The 19,788-nt window shown below is 39.1% G+C and overlaps 1 protein-coding gene across 4 annotated transcripts in view; it reads right to left on the bottom strand.

The window, feature by feature from the left end:
• The window catches only part of ZNF81 (zinc finger protein 81), a 138,993-nt gene that overhangs the window by 16,141 nt on the left and 103,064 nt on the right, over positions 1-19,788 (bottom strand). For 2 of the 4 annotated variants that reach the window (XM_010821926.4, XM_002700089.6), the window contains exon 5: positions 7,383-18,524. In XM_010821926.4, coding sequence (XP_010820228.1) covers positions 16,816-18,524 — 1,709 coding nt within the window. In that variant the 3' untranslated portion in view covers positions 7,383-16,815. The other 2 variants (XR_009493561.1, XM_059883762.1) reach the window with 2 other exon arrangements.

Raw genomic sequence — 19,788 nt, 5'->3', positions numbered from 1 at the left:
TATACTTTGATAAAAACAGTAAATTTCCAATAATGTAAATGTAAATGATGGAGTAATAAGATTAATAATTTAGGATTAAGGGGATGTAATTCTAGAAGTTTTTTTTAAGCTCTCGTAACTAATATTTTGGAAAATGTCTTTTCCCTGATATAGTTTGTTTTATTTATCCTTTATAAACATTTAGTTGGATTTTAATATAGTACCCTTTATGGTGGTATCACCAACTTCTTTCAGCTGGAGATAGCATAGCATAGCGAAAATTGCACAAGCTCTGGCAAAAAAAAGACCAAGAAATTAACATATTCAATTTAAGATATGGTAAAATGAAGAAAGTCACCAAACAATGGGAATTTATGAAAAAAAAAAAAAAACAACATACAGAAAGTCTGTAGCTAAAAATCACAGTAAGTGAAAGTAAGAAATCAACAGAAGGTTTTACTAGGAATAAAACCACCGTAAGACCCAGCAATCCCACTTCTAGGCATATACCTCGAGGAAACAAATATTGAAAAAGACACATGTATCCCATTGTTCACTGCAGCACTATTAACAATAGCTAGAACATGGAAGCAACCTAGATGTCCATTGACAGATGAATGGATAAAGAAGTTGTGGTTCATATATACAATGGAAAATTACTCAGCCATAAAAAGGAATACATTTGAGTTAGTTCTGATGAAGTGGATGAACCTAGAACCTATTATACACAGTGAAGTGAGTCAGAAGAGAAAGATAAATATCATATTCTAATGCATATATACGGAATCTAGAAAAATGGTACTTAAAAATTTATTTACAGGGAAGCAATGGAGAAACAGACATAGAGAATAGACTTATGGACATGGAGAGAAGAGAGGAGAGGGTGAAATGTATGGAAAGAATAACATGTAAATTTAATTACCATATGTAAAATAGACAGCCAACAGGAATTTGCTGTATGACTCAGGAAACTCAAACAGGGGCTCTGTATCAACCTAGAGGGGTAGGATGGGGCAGGAGATGGGAGGGAGGTTCAAAAGGGAGAGGATATATGTATACCTATGGCTGATTCATGTTGAGGTTTGACAAAAACCAACAAAATTCTGTAAAGCAATTATCCTTCAATAAAAAAATAAATAAAAAAAAATCAACAGGTTTTAATAGCAAACTGGAAACAGGTGAGGCATGGATAATAGAAAATAGAAAATACCATTACTGAATTACAGAGAACTAAAAGAATGGAAAACAATGAAAAGAAAGAGACTCAAGGCACATGGTGGAAGAAATCTAGAAGATGCAGTCACAGAAAGGGAGGCATTTGCTGCCAAGTGCTGGTGAGGGTGTGGAACAGCAGAAATTCTCCTCCTCTGCTAGGGGGGATGTAAAATGGTATAGCCACTTTGGAAAATATCAATAGTTGCTTCAAGAGCTAACAATACATCTATGATATGGTCCAGCCATTTGATTTCTATGTATATACCAAACAGAAATGTGTACATATGTGCACTAAATAGCATGTACTAGAATGTCCAGAGGAGCTTTATTGATAACAGCCAAAAACTGTTTTTATTTGAGATTGATCAGCCACAGAATGGATAAAGGATCAAATAATTTTGCAGGAACAACAGTACAGCCGATGCTCATGGCAAGATACCCACTGTATTAAATAAAGCTTCCCAATTAAAATAAAATCATATAATGAACACCATACTATTGAGTATTCATATAACAAACCTTTTTTGAACTCCTTTTATGTAGCTGGGGTTTTCCTGGGTGTTTGGGGAAACAGAAATTGCAGAATACACATTTCCTATCCTTGAAGGGCTTATAGTCAGTAGTGTGGACACCCAAATGCTGCAAAGCCGTGGAAGGGGTATAAGTTTTGAAAGGTGCATTGTGTCCCTCAGGCTAATCCAGAAAAGGCATTTCCAGGTGGACACACCAGGTGGGACAGGGCACAGGTGCCAGATAAATGTGGCAGGTAACTACAGACATCTGGGAATGAAAGGCAACTGGAATTGGAGGGTGTGAGTAAGCTAACAGGTCACAGGCTGGGGCCACGGCAGCAAAGGGAGCAAGGATGAGTCTGCCCCCATGTCTGTCAGTGGTAGAGCTGTTGGCATTTTGGGTGGGACAGTTCTGTGTTGGGCAGATCTATCCCACACCCTGCAGGATGTTTCATCTCCCCACCTCTATTGAACAAATGACTTCAGTCCTGCCTTGTCTTGTGACAACTGAAAATGATTCTTCATATTTCCAAAGCAGTACAGGTCCACACCACAGGGAGCCGAGAAAGGCACTCCTGGGTCACTGAGAATGTTTAACTTCTTGATCTCAGGGGTGGTTACAAGGCTGTGCTCTAAAATTCATTGAGCTATACTTTTAAAATGTGTATACTTTCCTGGATAAATGTTATACTTTGATTTAAAAGTTTATAGAAAAAAACTTATGGGCTTAAAGGAACATATAGAGGAAAATGTATAATCTTTAATGAATATGTTGGGAACAATAAAGATTTGCTAGCTAAGCATCTTTCTCAAGAAGTTATAAACAGAACAACAAAGTGATTTCAAATAATAGGAGAAAGGTGAATGAAGAGACATTTTCTAAAAATATATATTATACTTGACACATGAAACCAAAACACCACTGAAATAGGAAAGAGTCTATAGACCACTCAAACTTGATTAAAATAAAGTTAAAACCGATATAGAATCAGGAGTGAGAAAGGGAACATAATGCATCCAGAGGAGATTTTAAAGGATGAAAACACAATGTGAATCTTCCAATTAAATGTGGTAGACTGGCCACAAGCATTTAAGTCAGATTTTTTCTAGGACACAAAAATAGAAACTGTAAACAAATGTTTGTTTTGATATATAAACTCACCATGTGAACAAAGGAGATGTTGTGAGAGCACAACAGGTTTCTGGAAAGCAGCCAAAAGAGTGGGCACAGACCCAGCCGAGCAGACCAGAGAAGATCCAGCCCCTTGGCCCCACAGAGTCCCTGAGGAGTACATTAAGATGAGAATTGGTATAAATATTGAAGGCTCCGAGCTCTGGGTTATGGGAATTCAGTGTGGATCTGTGGTACGTCAGGATGGTCTGGTAGTAACAAAAGAAAGTGAAGTCGCTCAGTCGTGTCCAACTCTTTGGGACCCCATGGAATGTAGCCCACCAGGCTTTTACCGTCTGAGCCACCAGGGAAGCCCAGTGACAATAGAAACCTGGGGTCAAATGACTAGTTTAGATGCCTAGAAGATATTATTAATAGTGTTTTGAAGGTTTTAACTAAAAGAGTAAGTCAAGAAAAAGAAGTATATAAATTTGAAGGGAGTCTGGTGCTTCTCTGCATATCCCAGATAATTAAATCAGGAGAAATCACTGTTGATATAGTTGTGAAGGTTTAGGTATGGGAAATGAAAAAGTGGAATAATTGATATAATTTTAGGGGGAGTGTTCCATGCCCCCATTTTCTGGGCCCAGGAGAGGTCAGAAAGTGAAATAATCCATATAAACAACCCATATAAATGCAGTGTGTATAAACCCACATACAGCTCTGTGGTGGGTCTGAGTCCAGCCTGAGAGGGATCTATCTACTGTGGCCTTAGGTATCATGGTAGTACCACTAGGTCTGACTCACCTTGTAATTCATGGGGATCTTCTTGTGCAGTCCTCACAGCCAGGCCACCCCCTTCACAGCTGCAGCAGGAACTCTCCACATCCCAAGGGGACTCTGAAAGCAGATGACTCACAAGCAAGTGGCTGTGGACACAGGAAGGGGCAGAGGTCAGCAGAGAGGCCCAGCACCTGGAAGTATTTCATGCACCACCCAGCTTGGAATGATAAAATGAAGATGATGATAGCACTCACCTGGTACAGTGTTAGGCTGAGAAAATGAGCTGAAGAAAGTAAAGCACTTAGCACAGTGCCAGCTCATAAGGGCAGAATGCTAATAGTTGTTATTTCTATTAGCACATATCTGTGTGCTAAGTTGCTTCAGCCCGTGTCCAACACTTTTGGGACCCCATGGGCTGCAGTCTGCCAGGTTTTTCTGTTCATGGAATTCTCCAGGCAAAAATACTGAAGTGGATTGCCATTTCCTCCTCCAGGGGATCTTCCCCACCCAGGGATCAAATCCAAGTCTCTTACATCTCCTGCATTGGCAGGCTGGTTCTTTACCACTAGCACCACCAGGGAAGTCCCCTTTCATGGTGGCTCAGCATATTTCTATCCCTAACTAATCAGGATGCCCTAGATAACCCATCACACCCCTTTAGTATGCTCAGAGCCTAGCTCCAAACGCTCTGCACCAGTCATGACATAGCTACCATCTTCATCCCTATGTCATAAATTAAGAAGCTGAGAAATGGCGAGGATAAGGACAAAGTGCTCAAGTTTATATGAACAACAAACGTTTGGTCTGTCCAAAGCCTGAACTTCTAAAAGGGAAGTGACCCGCCACCAGCAAGCCAACAACTGCAAACAGCCGTCGCTTCAAAAGACACAAAAGGAAGCCCAAGTTTAGTCTGTGTTCTGGACCCGCCCTTTTCCCCTATGATTGCCAAAAGAAGCCATAGTGGGCGGGGCTTGTGGGGAACCTCTACAAACACCCTGCCCTCCACATAGAAGTCCCTCGGGAAGTACTTCAACTATATTTTTCTGTTTGTCTTACTGCCAGTACCACTATTGGCATTGCTGGAACTTCTGTATTACTGTAGCATCATTGATTACGTCTCTCGTACCCCGTCCACCACATAGACCACCCCACAAGGCCCGCACACCATAAGAGATTTCGGAGGTAACTCACACTTAACTCTTGCGTGAAGGAAGAGCGAATATATCTCGTTTGGTTAGTTCGACCTGAGCAGAGGGCCCAAATTTACCATTCTAGTCCCGAGAATGAATTAGCCGCTTAGACTCCCACAACCTCAGTGTACCGGAGCACCGCCCTTATTGCCCCTCCAGGACGAGACTGAGTGGAACCAGATGGACAGATGGGAAGGGCCGTGTTTTACAGAATTAGATGGGATTGCAGAGAACTCTAGCATGCAAGCAGGGAGAGGAGGAAAAGAAACGGACCAGTGGACACTGTGAGGGCTGTGTATGGAGCCCATAGGGAGCATACCTTGCGCAGGGGCGGGGCTCAGTGGATTTCAAATGAGGGTGGAGACAAGGGAAGCACAGGTGGAATACAAGGCAGGAATGATGCCTAGAGTATATGAAGGGATGGAGACATGGATGCAGGACTACGTATATATAATGGCAAAGTATATTCTCTGATCACAATGGAATTGGATTATAAATCATAACAATAGATGGGAATAGCAAAGTGTATTATAATCCAATACTATATTATGTATTGAGGTGAGGTGAGAGATCCCACATAGGCCATCAGGGTGTGTGATCAGTCTTGTCTGACTCTGCAGCCCCATGGACTATAGCCTGCCAGGCTCCTCTTACCTGCCAGGCTCCTCTGTCCACGGAATATTACAGGTGAGAATACTGGAGTGGGTTGCCATTTCCTACTCCAAGGGATCTTCCCAACCCAGGGATTGAACCTGTTTTCTTATTAAGATCAAGACAAAGGCAAATATTTCCACTGTAGTCACTTCTGCTCATTGTACTGCAGGTTCTGCTGCTCCTGCTGCTGCTAAGTCGCTTCAGTCATGTCCGACTCTGTGCGACCCCATAGACGGCAGCCCACCAGGCTCCCCCGTCCCTGGGATTCTCCAGGAAAGAATACTGGAGTGGGTTCTAGCGAGTACAATAAGACAAGAAATAAATAAAATGGAAACAAAGAAGCAAAACTACCGTTTCTTACAGATGACATGATTGTCTATGTATAAAAGCTTACAGGATCAAAACTAGCTACTAGAACTTATAAATGAGCTTTGCAAGGTTATAGGATACAAGCTCAACATGCAAAAGTCAACTGTATTTCTCTATCCTAGCAAATAACTATTGGAAACTTTAAAATAACTAATATCATTTAAAATAATATAGACATATAAAATATTTAGGGATAAATTTGACAAAATGTGTAAAATTTGCATACTAAAAACTAGAAAACACTTTTGAGAGAAATGAAAGAAGACCTAAATAAATGGAAAGATATATCTGTTCATGGATCTGAAAACTCAGTATTATTAAAATGTCAACTATTTCCAAATAGCTCCATAGATTCGATTCAATCCCAATCAAAACCCAAGCAGGCTTTTTATAGTAACCAACAAGCTGATTCCAAAATTCATTTGGAAATATAAAAGACTCATATATGCCTAAAAATTGTGGAAAAGAGTAAAGTTAGAGGACTTATACTATTTGACTTCAAGACTTATTATAAAGCTACAGTAATCAGTGATGTTACAATGCCAGTAAGACAGACAAACAGAAAAATAGAACTGAAGTACTTCTAGAGGGACTTCCCTGGAGGTCCAGTGGCTCAGACACCACACTCCCAATGCAGGGGTACTGGGTTTGATCCACGGTCAGAGAACTAGCTCACACTTGCCACAACTGAGAGTTTGGATGCCACAACTAAAGATTCTGCATGCCACAACTAAGACCCGGTGCAGCCAAATAAATAAATAAGAACTGAAGTATTTCCAGAAATACAACCAATCAACTGATTTTCTTTTAATAGAAATGACAAGGTAATTCAATGGTGGGAGGATAACTTTTTTTTTTTTTAAAACAAATGGTTCTGGAACAACTGGACAGCCATATGCAAAACAAAATGAACTTAAATCCTTTCTTGACTATATACAAAATTAAATCAAAATGGACATAACTACATGTAAGAACCAATATTATAAAATGTCTAGAAGAAAGCATAGGATAAAATCTTAGTGACTTTGAAATTTGCAAAAATTTCTTAACAATGACTCAAAAAGCATGGACTATGAAAGAAAGTATAAATACACTGGACTCAACTAAAATTAAAAACTTTTTCTCTTCTGTTATTCAAATGAAAAGGCAAACTTGGGAGCAAATATTTGCAAAATATATATCCAACAAAGGACTTATATCTAGGATATATAAAGAGCTCTTACAATTGGGCAAAATAAAAGATACACCAACCAAGATGATATAGATTATAAATAAGCATAAGACGCTCCACAGCATTATAGGAAAATGTAAATTGAAACCACAGTGAGATACCATATCATTCCCACAAAAATGGCTAAAATTTAAAAGGAGTAATTATACCTAGTGAGGGCAAAGATATGAAGCAAATGGAACACTTACACACTGCTTGTGGGAACGTAAAATGGTATGGCACTTTGGAAAACAGTTTAGTAATTTCTTAAATAGCTAAACACACACTCAACATATAACAAAAATATTCATTCCCAGGTATTCACACAAGAGAAATGAAAGCTATGTCCACACAAAGACTTGCATTGAAATGTTCGTATCACTTTTATTTGTAACAGCCAAAAACTAGAAACACCATAGATTTCTATCAACACATGAATGGGTAAACAAATTTGGTTTATCTATACAATGAAATACCACTTAGGAGTAAAAAGTAAGTAATATAGACACATGTAACAACAAAAATGAATCACAAAATAATTATGCTGAATGACAGAAGCCAAACAAAACAAGGATACCTACAATATGATTCCATATATATATAACTGTAGAAAATTCAAACTAATTTGTAATGAAAAACAGATCAGTGGTTGCCTGTGGATGGGAGGGGAGAGTGTAGGGAGAGAGAGATGGGTGTCAAAGGGTCATAAGGAAATTGTTAGGGGTAATGGATACATTCATTGTTTTTATCATAGTGATGGTTTTAAAGGTACATATATATGCCAAAACTCACCAAATTATGCACTTTAAATAATTTCCATTTACTATATGTTATTATACCTCAATAAAGTTGTAAAATATATTTTGGAGACAGTGAGAGAAATTTGAAAATGGACTGGATATGCAATATCATATTCAATATCATATGAGAACTAGATTGATAATGATAATCTAGGTATGGGGGTGAATGTCCTTATTTTTAGGAGATGGATGCTCAAGTATTTGAGTGTAATGTTCTAATGTCTGTAATTTGCCATCAATTACTCAGGAAAAAATTTACGTATACTGTTGAATCTAGATGAAAGTTATGTGTGTTAACTGTACTGTTCTTTTGATGTTTGTACATGATTGAAAATTGACATAATTAAAATGTAGGGAAAACACAATATTGTTACATTGATTTATTATTGCCCATCCTCTTAGGAAGAGAGACATGATCTTTATTATCCTAGAATGTAAGTAAATCTTCTCTGTGAATGTCTCCAGGGAGGGAGACATCGTCTATCCTTATTGTCCTGAAATGTAAATAAATCTGAGCACACTGGCTATTAATGCCTAGACATTAAGAAACATGAGAGATTCATGGAGTCTTAAGAGCCAACCATAAACAACCAAAAAGAATAATGATATGAAATGAATGTAGAGCAGTATGAAATGGATGGAGATGACAAAGACACATTACATATGCATAACCGATGTCCATGAAGAAAAGATAGACCAGATTAAAAAGTTAAGCAAAATAACACTTCCCTGAAATAAAAGGTTTGAATCATGATTGGAACAACTCACTATAACCCAGTCAAAATCAGTTTACAAAAATCAAGACTAAGGCATACACTTCTAAAGATCCTTAACTTCAAGCATAAAAAAAGAATCATATGGCAGAAACATACAAGAAAAATAGCAGGTTAATCTAAGATTTCTCAATGGCACCACCCAATTTTAGAAGAGTGATGTTTACCAAGTTATCAGGAAAAGAAAGTGTAACATTAACAATCAGGGTTCATTTGGGGAAGCGGATTCATTATGAGTATAATGAAATAAGGAATTTAAAAATATGAATTAGATCATGCACAATTGTGGGAGTAGCTGGGGAAGTAAAGGCATGGAAGGGGAAGTTGGAAGATTAGAGAAGTCACTAAATCAGCCTTTTTGAAACACTGGCATGGGTGGATAAGTCAGTGCTTGCAAGAAAATCTGAGAAGCCAGGCACACTCAGCTGCTTAAGTAACACTGTGAAAGGGGAGCTGATGAAGAAGTCTATGAAGAGCTGTTGCCTTTGTGGGCTGCAGCCAGGCATCAAGTGGCAGGCCGAAGGTCAGCAGGGCTAGGAGACAAGTGAAAGTTGCTCAGTCTTGTCTGACTCTTTGCCAGACCATGGACCATACAGGTCCATGAAATTCTCCAGGCCAGAATACTGGAGTGGGTAGCCACTCCCTTCTCCAGGGAATCTTCCCAACCCAGGGATCGAACCTGGGTCTCCAGATTGCAGGCAGATTCTTTACCATCTGAGCCACCAGGGAAGCCCAAGAGTACTGGAGTGGGTAGCCTATCCCTTCTCCAGCAGATCTTCCCAACCCAGGAATCGAACTGGGGTCTCCTGCATTACAGGCGGATTCTTTACCAGCTGAGCTACCAGAGAAGCCCTGGCTGGGAGATAGAAAGGGCTGAATACAGAGTGGAAGAGAGTGAAGAAATGTTAAGACCTAGGTATCTCTGCATTTGTCCTTCTCTGAATCTAATCTCAAACTTTTGGAGTAATGGTTGCTCCTTCATTTTGACCTCCCAAATCTCATGCAATTTCTACTTTTGGCTGACTTGGAATCACAAAGGACTCTTGAAAACACATTTCTCAGTACAACCTAGACAACAACAGAGTAATGCAGCCCAATAGCCTAATATTTTTTTCTACCGGAAAAATTTTGTGGTGAAGTAACACCACCTGAGTTCAGAAATCCCTTCAAATTTGCTCAGTTGTTTTCCTTAAATTCACTTCTAAATAACACCAAAGGTAATAATGACCTCCTTGTCACAAAATCCAAGAACCAGTTTTCCATCCTCATGTGAATTGACCTTTAGTCTGGAAAGTTTCTCCACTGAAACATTCCTTGGAAACACTCTATTGTCTATGAGTCACTTTCTCATCTGGTATGTTTTCTTCTTTCCGGCTGCTCCTTCCCATTATCCTCTATACATGAATCTTTCTTAGCCTAGCCCTCAAAAGGTGGTAACAAGCCTTGGTCCTTGGCCCGTTTTTCCTGTTACTCTAAACATTTTCTTTAGGTAGTTGGAGACTAAGACACCACAGATAAGCCCTCAAATCCTGCCCAATCATAAAGAATGGTAGGGGGGCCTTGGCAGACTCAGCTGCTGCTGCTAAGTCATTTCAGTCATGTCCGACTCTGTGCGACCCCATAGACAGCAGCCCACCAGGCTCCCCCGTCCCTGGGATTCTCCAGGCAAGAACACTGGAGTGGGTTGCCACTTCCTTCTCCAATGCATGAAAGGGAAAAGTGAAAGTGAAGTCGCTCAGTTGTGTCCGACTCTTCGCGACCCCATGGTCTGCAGCTTTCCAGGCTCCTCTGTCCATGGGATTGTCCAGGCAAGAGTACTGGAGTGGGGTGCCATTGCCTTCTCCAGGCAGACTCAGCAAGTGGTATGTATCTAGTATTCATAGTTCTAAGTGCTTTATATAGACAAATGCATTAATTTATTATGAGTAATTGTGTACCCTCAAAGATATGTTGAGGGGCTTCCCCAGTGGCTCAGCAGTCAAGATTCCACCTGCAATGCAGAAGACACAGGTTCGATCCCTGGGTCGGGATGATCCCCTGGAGGAGGAAATGGCAACCCACTCCAGTATTCTTGCCTGGAGAATCCTGTAGACAGAGGAGCCTGGTGGGCTACAGTCCATGCGGTGTGCAAAGAATTGGACACAACTGAAGTGACTTAGCAGTAGCAACAGCAAAGATACATTGAAGTCCTAACTGCCAGAACCTCAGAATGTGAATTCACTTGATAATAGAGTCTTTACAGAAGTAATCAAGTTAAAATGAGGTCAGTAGGGTGGGCCTAATCCAATATGACCGTATTCTTATAAAAAAGGGAAAATCAGACACAGAGACAGACATGCAGAGGGAACACGACCTGGAGACACTCAGGAAGAAAATGGCTGTGTGACTGGAGTGATGCATCCACAAGCCAATGAATACTTGAGACTACCAGAAACTAGGAGAGAAGCAGGAAACAATTCCTCCTCTAGTACCTTCAGAGGAAGTGTGGCCCTGCTGACACCTTGATTTCAGACTTCTGGCCTCACAATACATTTCTGTTGAAGCCACTCAGTTTGTGGAACTATATAGCCCTAGGAAGTTTATACTCATCTCACGTTGAATCTATGAGATATGTACTACTGTGACCATCCTTTACAGCTGAATAAATCAGTACAGAGAGATTACTAACTTGCTCAAGGTCACAGAGCTAGTAACTGGTAGAGTCAGGATTGAAACCCTAGCCATCGGTTCCTGAGCCTATCTACCCAGCCATTATGAAAACCGCCTCGTAATATTTTGAACAGCATTGCTAAGTTGAAAAAGGGGTATATAAATAAATCTTAATATGCAAACAGTTAAATAAGTTATTGCATATCCACCCTGCAAACTATGATGCAATTATTCAAAAATGTTATTATTCAGTAATAAAGCAAGCAGAGATAATTATGTGATACGATCCCATATTTGAAAGTCAAGGAAGAAAACAAATCTTATATAGCTTCTATCTGATTATAAGCATGTAACATATGTATATCTATATATAATTTATATGAGCACAGATTAAAACATGAAAGCATTCATAGTAGTTAATTAGTATTGGTTATCTGTTCTGAATACATAGTGGAGGAAAGTCAGTAAATAATAAATGTATTAGGTAGCTTTTTCTGGGTAACAAGCCTCCAAAAACATAGTGGCTTAAAACAATAAACATTTTAATCAATGATTCTGTGAGTTGTCTGGGATCAGTGGGGTCGATGGCAGACCTTTTCTAGTCTAGAAACAGACTGCCCTAAAATTCAGCAGCTTAAAACATTTATTCTCTTGTGGTTTCTGTGGGTCAGGAATTCAGGTGAGGCTCAGAAGTGTGCCTTTGGCTGAAGGTCTTTCATGAAGTTGCAGTCAAACTGTCAGCTAAGGCTATGGTCATATTTGAAGACTAGATTGGGAGAATATGCTCCCAAACTCATCCACATAGGTCTTTCCATAGAGCTGCCTCATGCTTCCCCTAAGGTGAACCAACTGAGAGTGAGAGCATCCAAAATGGAAGCCCCAGTCTTTCTGTAACCTAATCTTGGAAGTGACATCCCATTACCTCTGCCTTATTCTATTCACTAGAACCAAGTCATTAACCTGGTGCAAACCCATGGGAACAGGATTATACAAAGGTGTAGATACCAAGAGGTGGGGATCATGATGCAAGGTCGTCTCAGAGGCTGCTGACCACAGGCGGACTGACCATGGTTACATGGATAGAATGGCTTCATTCACATATCTTGCAGATGAAATCTAGTTGGTTTAGGGTACCTCAATTGGGATGGCTCATCTCTGTTCCACTGCTGCTCCATAAGGTTACTCATAGCATAACTCAGGCTTTTCCATACTTGGGCTCAGGATTTCTAAGAGCAGCAATAGTGGGCAAACCTCAATGTGCAAGTACTTCTCAAGCCTCTGCTAGTGTCATATTTGCTAATATCCCGTTGACCAAAGAAAACGGCCAAATCCAGTTTCAAGGGCTGGAGAAATAGACTCTACCTCTTGGGTAAAGTGGTAAAGTCACATGGAAAGGGGGCATATATTCTGATAGTAGTGGCCAAAGGAGACCATCCAGATTTCTGGATTCTGGCTAGAAATGCAGACACTTGGAAAGAGCTCAGCTCCCATTCTTACAATTAGAAAAAATCCAGGTAATCTATAAAATCATAACTTTCCTTGAATTCATCAGGGAGCTAATGTCATAGGGGAACAAACTAGCTTGATATATAAGACAAATGCCTCAAAGAAGGCAGGAAGTTATCACTGGGTTATCTGTGGCAGAGCAGGAAAGAAGATGGGTCCACCACACCAGAATTAAGAATTCAGCAAGAATCTTAAATAAAGTTTTAAAAGTTGAGTGTGGGATAGTGAGAGAATATCAGAGCTCTGAGAGCGGGAGACATAGGCCCCCACTTTCAGGTTCTTCTCCATAGACCTCCACTGGTTGCTCATAAGAAACATCAGGCGTAGGATGGGAGACTGCAGAAAGCCTCTCTCAGTGGTGTAGGCCTTTAGGGGCACAGCTGCTGATACAGAAATGGCCAAAGCCCTGATGGGACCCTACTCCCTCACAGAATAAAAACTTTAAGCCACTGGGTGAAGTGCAGCAAACCTTGTTGCCCCCAAGACATAGGTAAAGATCTACTGTAGCTAGAGGAAAGGAAAAGGGAAGGACAGGAAACCTTCCTAGGTTCAGACCATTTAAAGCCCTATATTAATACTAATGGGAAGGGCAGGATCACTGAAAAAGCTTCACCTTCCAAGATCTAGGGATATAGGGCCTGTCTAAGACTGAGGCTGGCCCCAGACACCTCCTGCCCTCCCACTCATCAGGTCACCAAGACCCAGGTAATAATAAAAGTCTGCTACTAAGGGAAAGGCAAGAGCATAGAGAGAGTGCCTCTCCATAGTATAAGCACATTAAGAAAGGCCTAAAGGCAAGGGTGGTGCGGGAATACTGAGAAAAATTATCCGGAAAACCAGTGCCTACTGGAAGCACAAGGTAACACTAGAGAAATTTGAAGTCATTGATACATTGTAGGTAAAGAGAGCAACACCACCACCTAAACACCAGAACAAACCCTAACTAGCTGGCCTCAATTCCCCTATGCCAATGACCTATAAGGAAAGTAACATGTCTACTCCCAGGAATTACATATTTACCTCAGTTTCTACTATCCTACATATAACATCTGACATTCAGCCAAATATTATATGCAAAACAGCAAGAATAAATAATCCACTGTCAAGAGACAAAACAATCAACAGATCCAGATTCAGTTGATTTAGTTGTTTTAACTGTCAAACAAAGAGTTTAAAATAACAATGATTAGTATGTTAAAGAGGGTAGTGGAAAATGTAAACAACAGGTATAAACATGTGGGGAATTTCAGCAGAGATGAAAACTCTTTCAAATTCAAATGGACAATCTAGAAATAAAAAGAAAACATTAACTGAGATAAAGATTGCCTTCAATGGGTTCATCAGTAGATCTGACAGAGCCAGGGTAGAGGTTAAAATGAGTGACCTTGAAGATAGGTTAATAGAAATTATCCCAACTGAAACACAAAGCAAAATAATGACTGAAAACAGGCATACATACAGGGATGGAAAATTGTAGTATTTTCTATCACAGTCTCTGTCCTGATAATAAATTATTTACATTATCACACCAGGCAAAATCTATTCACCCCCATTCCAAGACCTCCAAACATTCATCCCAAATTAAAACATTAGGCTCAAATCCAAGACCTTAAGACTTCTATATCAGATTCAAATATGGCTGAGGCTCCTTGGGTGTAGATTCTCAGTTTTTTTTTTATCCAGAGACCTGTGAACTAAATGACAAGTTATATGACCACTCCCCTAACCCAACACACACATACTCACACATGTGCATACACATAAATATAAATACAATAGTGAGATAGGGACAGGATAACTGTAACAGATACTTCCATTCAAAAAGGGAAGGAAAAAGAGGCATATATCAATCACTGTTCAATAACAATTCTGAAATCCCACAGAGCAAATACTGTCAGGTATCTCTGCTCCAGGGGCAAAAAATGTTTCTTGTTTAGGTCATAGTTCTGCCTGGGAATGGCTTCCCAATCCATTTTAGTACATTGTTCTTGGATCTTCTCTCTGAGACGGCCTTCTTTTCCCATAAGAAATGGCCCATGCTTGCAGCTGAGTAACTTTCACAGCTTGCTTCCTGTTCACAGAAGTTAAGACAGGGGAGTCCATTTTTCACTTTGGACTTTTTCAGTCCTTTAAGTCCAACATGGAGGTAGTTTTGTTAGTAAAACTCTGTTAAAAATGTTGCAAGTTTTCTATGAATCTGGTTTGTATTGACTCTATGTCCCAAATGCAACATCAACAATTCTTTTTAAGATGGGCCCCTCTCTACTTTGAACAGTGAGTCAGGCTATTGGGACACTGTTGAGAAGTTTTTGAGAGCTGTTTAGCTTAGCTGACAGGGTCTCCCAAACACCAACTTAAATATTTTACACATTTTAACAAAGGGTCTTAGAACCACATCTATGATTTGATCTCTACTCTGGAGGTCACTTTTTCACCTTGAGAATATTTTGATGGCTGGAGAGACTGGAGATGTGAAGCAGTTACCTTCCAACTCAGCCAAGTCCTGTTTTTTTAGGTGTTTGTTCTGAACTCTGATGGCAAATGGAACAGTTATTTACTTAGTTCATTTTTTTTTCTGCATTTTATCATATGCAGCTAAAAGAAGCAAACATATACTTCAACATTCTGTTGGAAATCTCTTTAGCCAGATCCACAAGTTCATTTGGTATATTCTCTATCTTTCCACAGAGCATGGTAGCTGTTTTGCTATTTTTTCCCTCACTAAACAACATGGACTGCCATCTTCTGCAGACTTTCTTAACAGTTTTCCTCATTGCTTTTCCAGTCTCCACCTGATGCCCAGGCCCAAAGCTGATGCCACATGTTTTATATTTTGATACAACACCCCCAGTAGGTGTACACTTTTATGTATTACTCAGCATTTGCTGTATAACAGACTACACCAAACTTAGTAGCTTAAAACAATCATTTTTTCTATCTCATAAGTCTCCAGGTTGGTTGGGATGACTGATGTGGCTCTTCTGGTGTGGGCTGGCATGGCTGGGGCTGGAGGTTAAAGAAGGCCTTACTCCCACATCTGGCATTTGGTTTAAGGGGCTTCATCTGGATTGGTTCATCTCTGTTCCACGTGGTTTCACATCCCTTAGTAATTTGAGCTTCTTCACATGAAGGTCTCAGAATTCAAAAGAGCGGCAAGAAAGGGTAAGTCTCAAAGCAGGCTTTTCACACCTCTCCAGCATCTTCTTGAATCTCTTTGTTAATGTATATTGGCCCAAGCAATTCACATGGCCAAACTCAGAGTCAAGGAGTAGAGAGAGAGCTCTGCCTCTTAATAAGAGAAACAACAGTAATATTACAAAGAGGGGTGCATAAAAGGATGGGAGAGACCTGTGGTTATTTCTGCACTGTACCACAATGAAGGAAGATAAAAATATGATGTCATGGAAATCAACATGTATGACAGGATTATATTTGTTTGTGTAAAATTATATCAGCAGATGAGTGTATATATAAAACCATAATGACTTTAAAACTGTGGATTCACATGAGCAAAATATTCAGTAGCAAACATATTTGATAGACACAAATACAAAAAAAAGAATTTCAACTCAATTATTCCTCCCATTGTGCAATGTGTTTTGCTACAAATAGATCTGAGAGCAGGTCTATACATCAAATATATTATTGTTTTGTCCTACCTTTCACTTTGTTGTCACTTTAAATTGCTTAATACAACACAATAAACATTACTGTCATTTATATCATTTTTCATACTTTATCTATAAAGAACTTGGTAATAATTTGCCTTATAATACTTTCTACAGGAAGGCTTTTCCTAATATCTCAAACTGATAACATTTTCCCCAGTATGAATTCAATTATATTTTGTGAGGATTTGCAAATATGGAAATTCCTCATCATTCAATGCATTCTTAGAGAGTCTCTTCTGAATAATTTTTCTCATCTCAGGTGAAAGAGCCTGACACATTCTTTTTATTATGCAATGCATTCAATATCTGATCTGTCTTGGCTGAATTTTTAACACACACTTAGACCTGATTTCTGTTGTAAGGCTTTCTCATTTTCAAGAAACAGGGTTACTTTCATGTATGAATATTGCGATGCATACTCAGAACGGATTTCTGAGTGAACCCTTTTCCACAGTCACTACATTTATAGGGTTTATCTCCAGTATGAATTGTCTGGTGTTTATTGAAATTTGACCTGTCTGTGAAAGCTTTCCCACATTCTGCACATATATATGGTTTCTCTCCTGTGTGAATTCGCTGATGTACTTTGAGGTGTGGTTTCTTTGAGAAGGATTTCTCACAGTCAGAACATTTATAAGGCTTATCTGTAGTATGGATTCTCTGATGTGTAAGTAACTCTGACTTCTGGATGAAGGCCCTGCCACAATCAGCACAAACATAGGGCTTCTCTCCAGTATGAATAGTCTGGTGTTTATTGAAATTTGACCTATCCGTGAAGGCCTTCCCACATTCAGCACATATATAAGACTTCTCTCCAGTGTGAGATTTCTGGTGAGTATTCAGATTTGATCTGTTGGTAAAGGCCTTACCACAGTCAGTGCATATGTAGGGTTTCTCTCCTGTGTGAATTCGCTTATGCATCTGGAGTTGTGACTTAGAAGGGAAAGATTTCGCACAGTCACTGCATTCATAAGGCTTCTCTCCAGTATGAATTCTTTGATGCGCAATCAAGTGTGCCTTTTGGATGAAGGCCTGCCCACATTCAGTACATATGTAGGATCTCTCTCCTGAATGAATTCTCTGATGCATTCTGAGTGTTGATTTTTGGGTAAAGGCCTTCCCACACTCACTGCACTTATGGTGTCTCTCTCCAGTATGAATTTTCTGATGTACATTGAGGGCTGAGTTTAGGGAGAAGCCTTTCCCACATTCACTGCATTCATAAAGTTTTTCTCCAGTATGGGTTGTCTGATGCCTTAGGAGAGATGACACTTGGAAAAATGATTTTCCACATTCATGACATTTATAGGGTTTTTCTCTAGTATGAATTTTCTCATGCAGAATTAATTCTGAATTCTGGATGAATGCCTTTCCACACTCAGAACATATATATAGCTTTTCATCTCTATGAACTCTCAAATAAATACTGAGTAGTGGCTTCTGTGTAAAAACATTTACACATTTCCTAAGTTCATGAGGTTTATCCATAGTATGAATTCTCTGAGGTGCAAAGAGTTGAGACCTCTGGGTGAAGATCTTCCCAAGTTCAGTACACATATTTGCTTTCTCCCCAACAGGAAATTTCAGATTGTGACTGAGTGCTTGTTTGAAGCTGAAGACTTTTCCACACTGATTGCTGTCACAGAATTTCACTCCAGTATGTGTATTTTCATGTTTAGTATAAGAAGAGCTCTGGGTGAAAACTTGACTGTGTCCAATAATTTTATCAAAGTTATTTGTTGCATTGCTTTCACTATGAATATGTACATCTAAATTATGCTTTAAATTCTTTCCAAATAAGTTACGTTTATGGGGTCTTTTCTGTGAAGGAATACAATTTGGGCCTGGATGAATAAATTTTCCACTGTTTTTATATTCATAATCCCACTCTGTATTCAATATTTTCTTATTGATGAAAGCAGCATGACTCAAAGGTTTGTTCTGCTTTTCCTGGTAGCTTTTTATCTGTTCAGCATCTTGCCACAGTACTTCTAAAATGGAATACAATGAATCATCTTTTGCATCTTCACCTTCCATTTCACCATGAAATGAAACTTTTCCAGAAATTCTTTTTTGTAAGGTTTTAATCCCAAACTTTCCATCTAAAAAGAGAAAAAAAGTAAAATGACACAAATAATACATAACAGAAGATTAAGAGGCACACTTAAGTTAATCCAAATTGGTCACAGAGAAACCAGTAAATCTGATGATGATGATGATGACAATGATAGAAAGTACATAAATAGCACTTATTATGTGCCAAGCTCTTACATGATTTGGTGGTACAGGCACTGTTCTACAAAATATATACATATGAACTCATTTAATCCTTTCAAAAGCCCTATGAGGTATCTTATCCACCACTGTAGATAAGGAAAGTGAAGTTCAGAATAATTACACATATATTCAGTATTGGAGATTGGAGTTTAACATAAGCAATCTAGCTTTATTTTGGTAGGGGATATCAAGTAAGGTGGACTGAAGATTAAACAGAGAAGGGTTTTAAGGGGAAACATCTATGGAGAGCCTAGGCTTGAATGGGTAACTCAGAGTCTAAGTCCTCATTAGCTTTCCATTCTAAATCCTCACTAATCTCACTGCTTATTGCTTATCAGCATCAATATCAAATTAATGTGATAAAATAGTTAAGTTTGCTAAGAGAGTAGATTCTACAAGTTCTCATCACAAAGAAAATCTTTTCCTTTTCATTTTTGTATCTATATAATTTGATGTTAACTAAACTTGCTGTGGCAATCATTTCACAATATACGTATGTCAAGTTACTATGCTGTACACCTTAAACTTATACAATGCTGTATGTCAATTATATCTCAATAAAACTAAACAAATAATTTATTCATGTCTACAGGAAAAATACTGTGGTCGTAGCCATTTTGACCTATACAAACAATAAATGGATGTCTATACTCCAACTCTCCATCCAAGTGTAACTGTTTCCCTGGAAATAAAATTAAATATATTTAATAAGAAGTACATAATGAAAGTGATGAAAAGCCATCTGTGGTAGAATGAAAGCTGACCACTAGAATCTGTTTCACCATTCTTTTGCATTAATGGATTAGTAGCCAGGAATATGGCTGCCCAGTCATATAACATTTCTCAGCCTCCTTTGAAAATTGCTGTGACCATGTGACAATGTTCTCAACAGAATATGAGAGAAAACACTGGGTGCCACCTTCAAACCAAAGCATTGAAACAGTAGGCATATTTTCTCTATACCTTCTACCTTCATGCTTACTAAAACCTGGATTTGACAGCAACATGGATTCAAACATGTAGATGCCACAAAAATTCAAAAGACGGTGGAGCTGAGTAATGGATTCATGAATAAGCAGAAGCAGCTAG

The sequence above is a fragment of the Bos taurus genome, chromosome X (genome assembly GCF_002263795.3).
Source record: "Bos taurus isolate L1 Dominette 01449 registration number 42190680 breed Hereford chromosome X, ARS-UCD2.0, whole genome shotgun sequence".
Classification (NCBI taxonomy): Eukaryota; Metazoa; Chordata; class Mammalia; order Artiodactyla; family Bovidae; genus Bos; species Bos taurus.
This window is presented reverse-complemented; position numbering and strand designations above follow the sequence as displayed.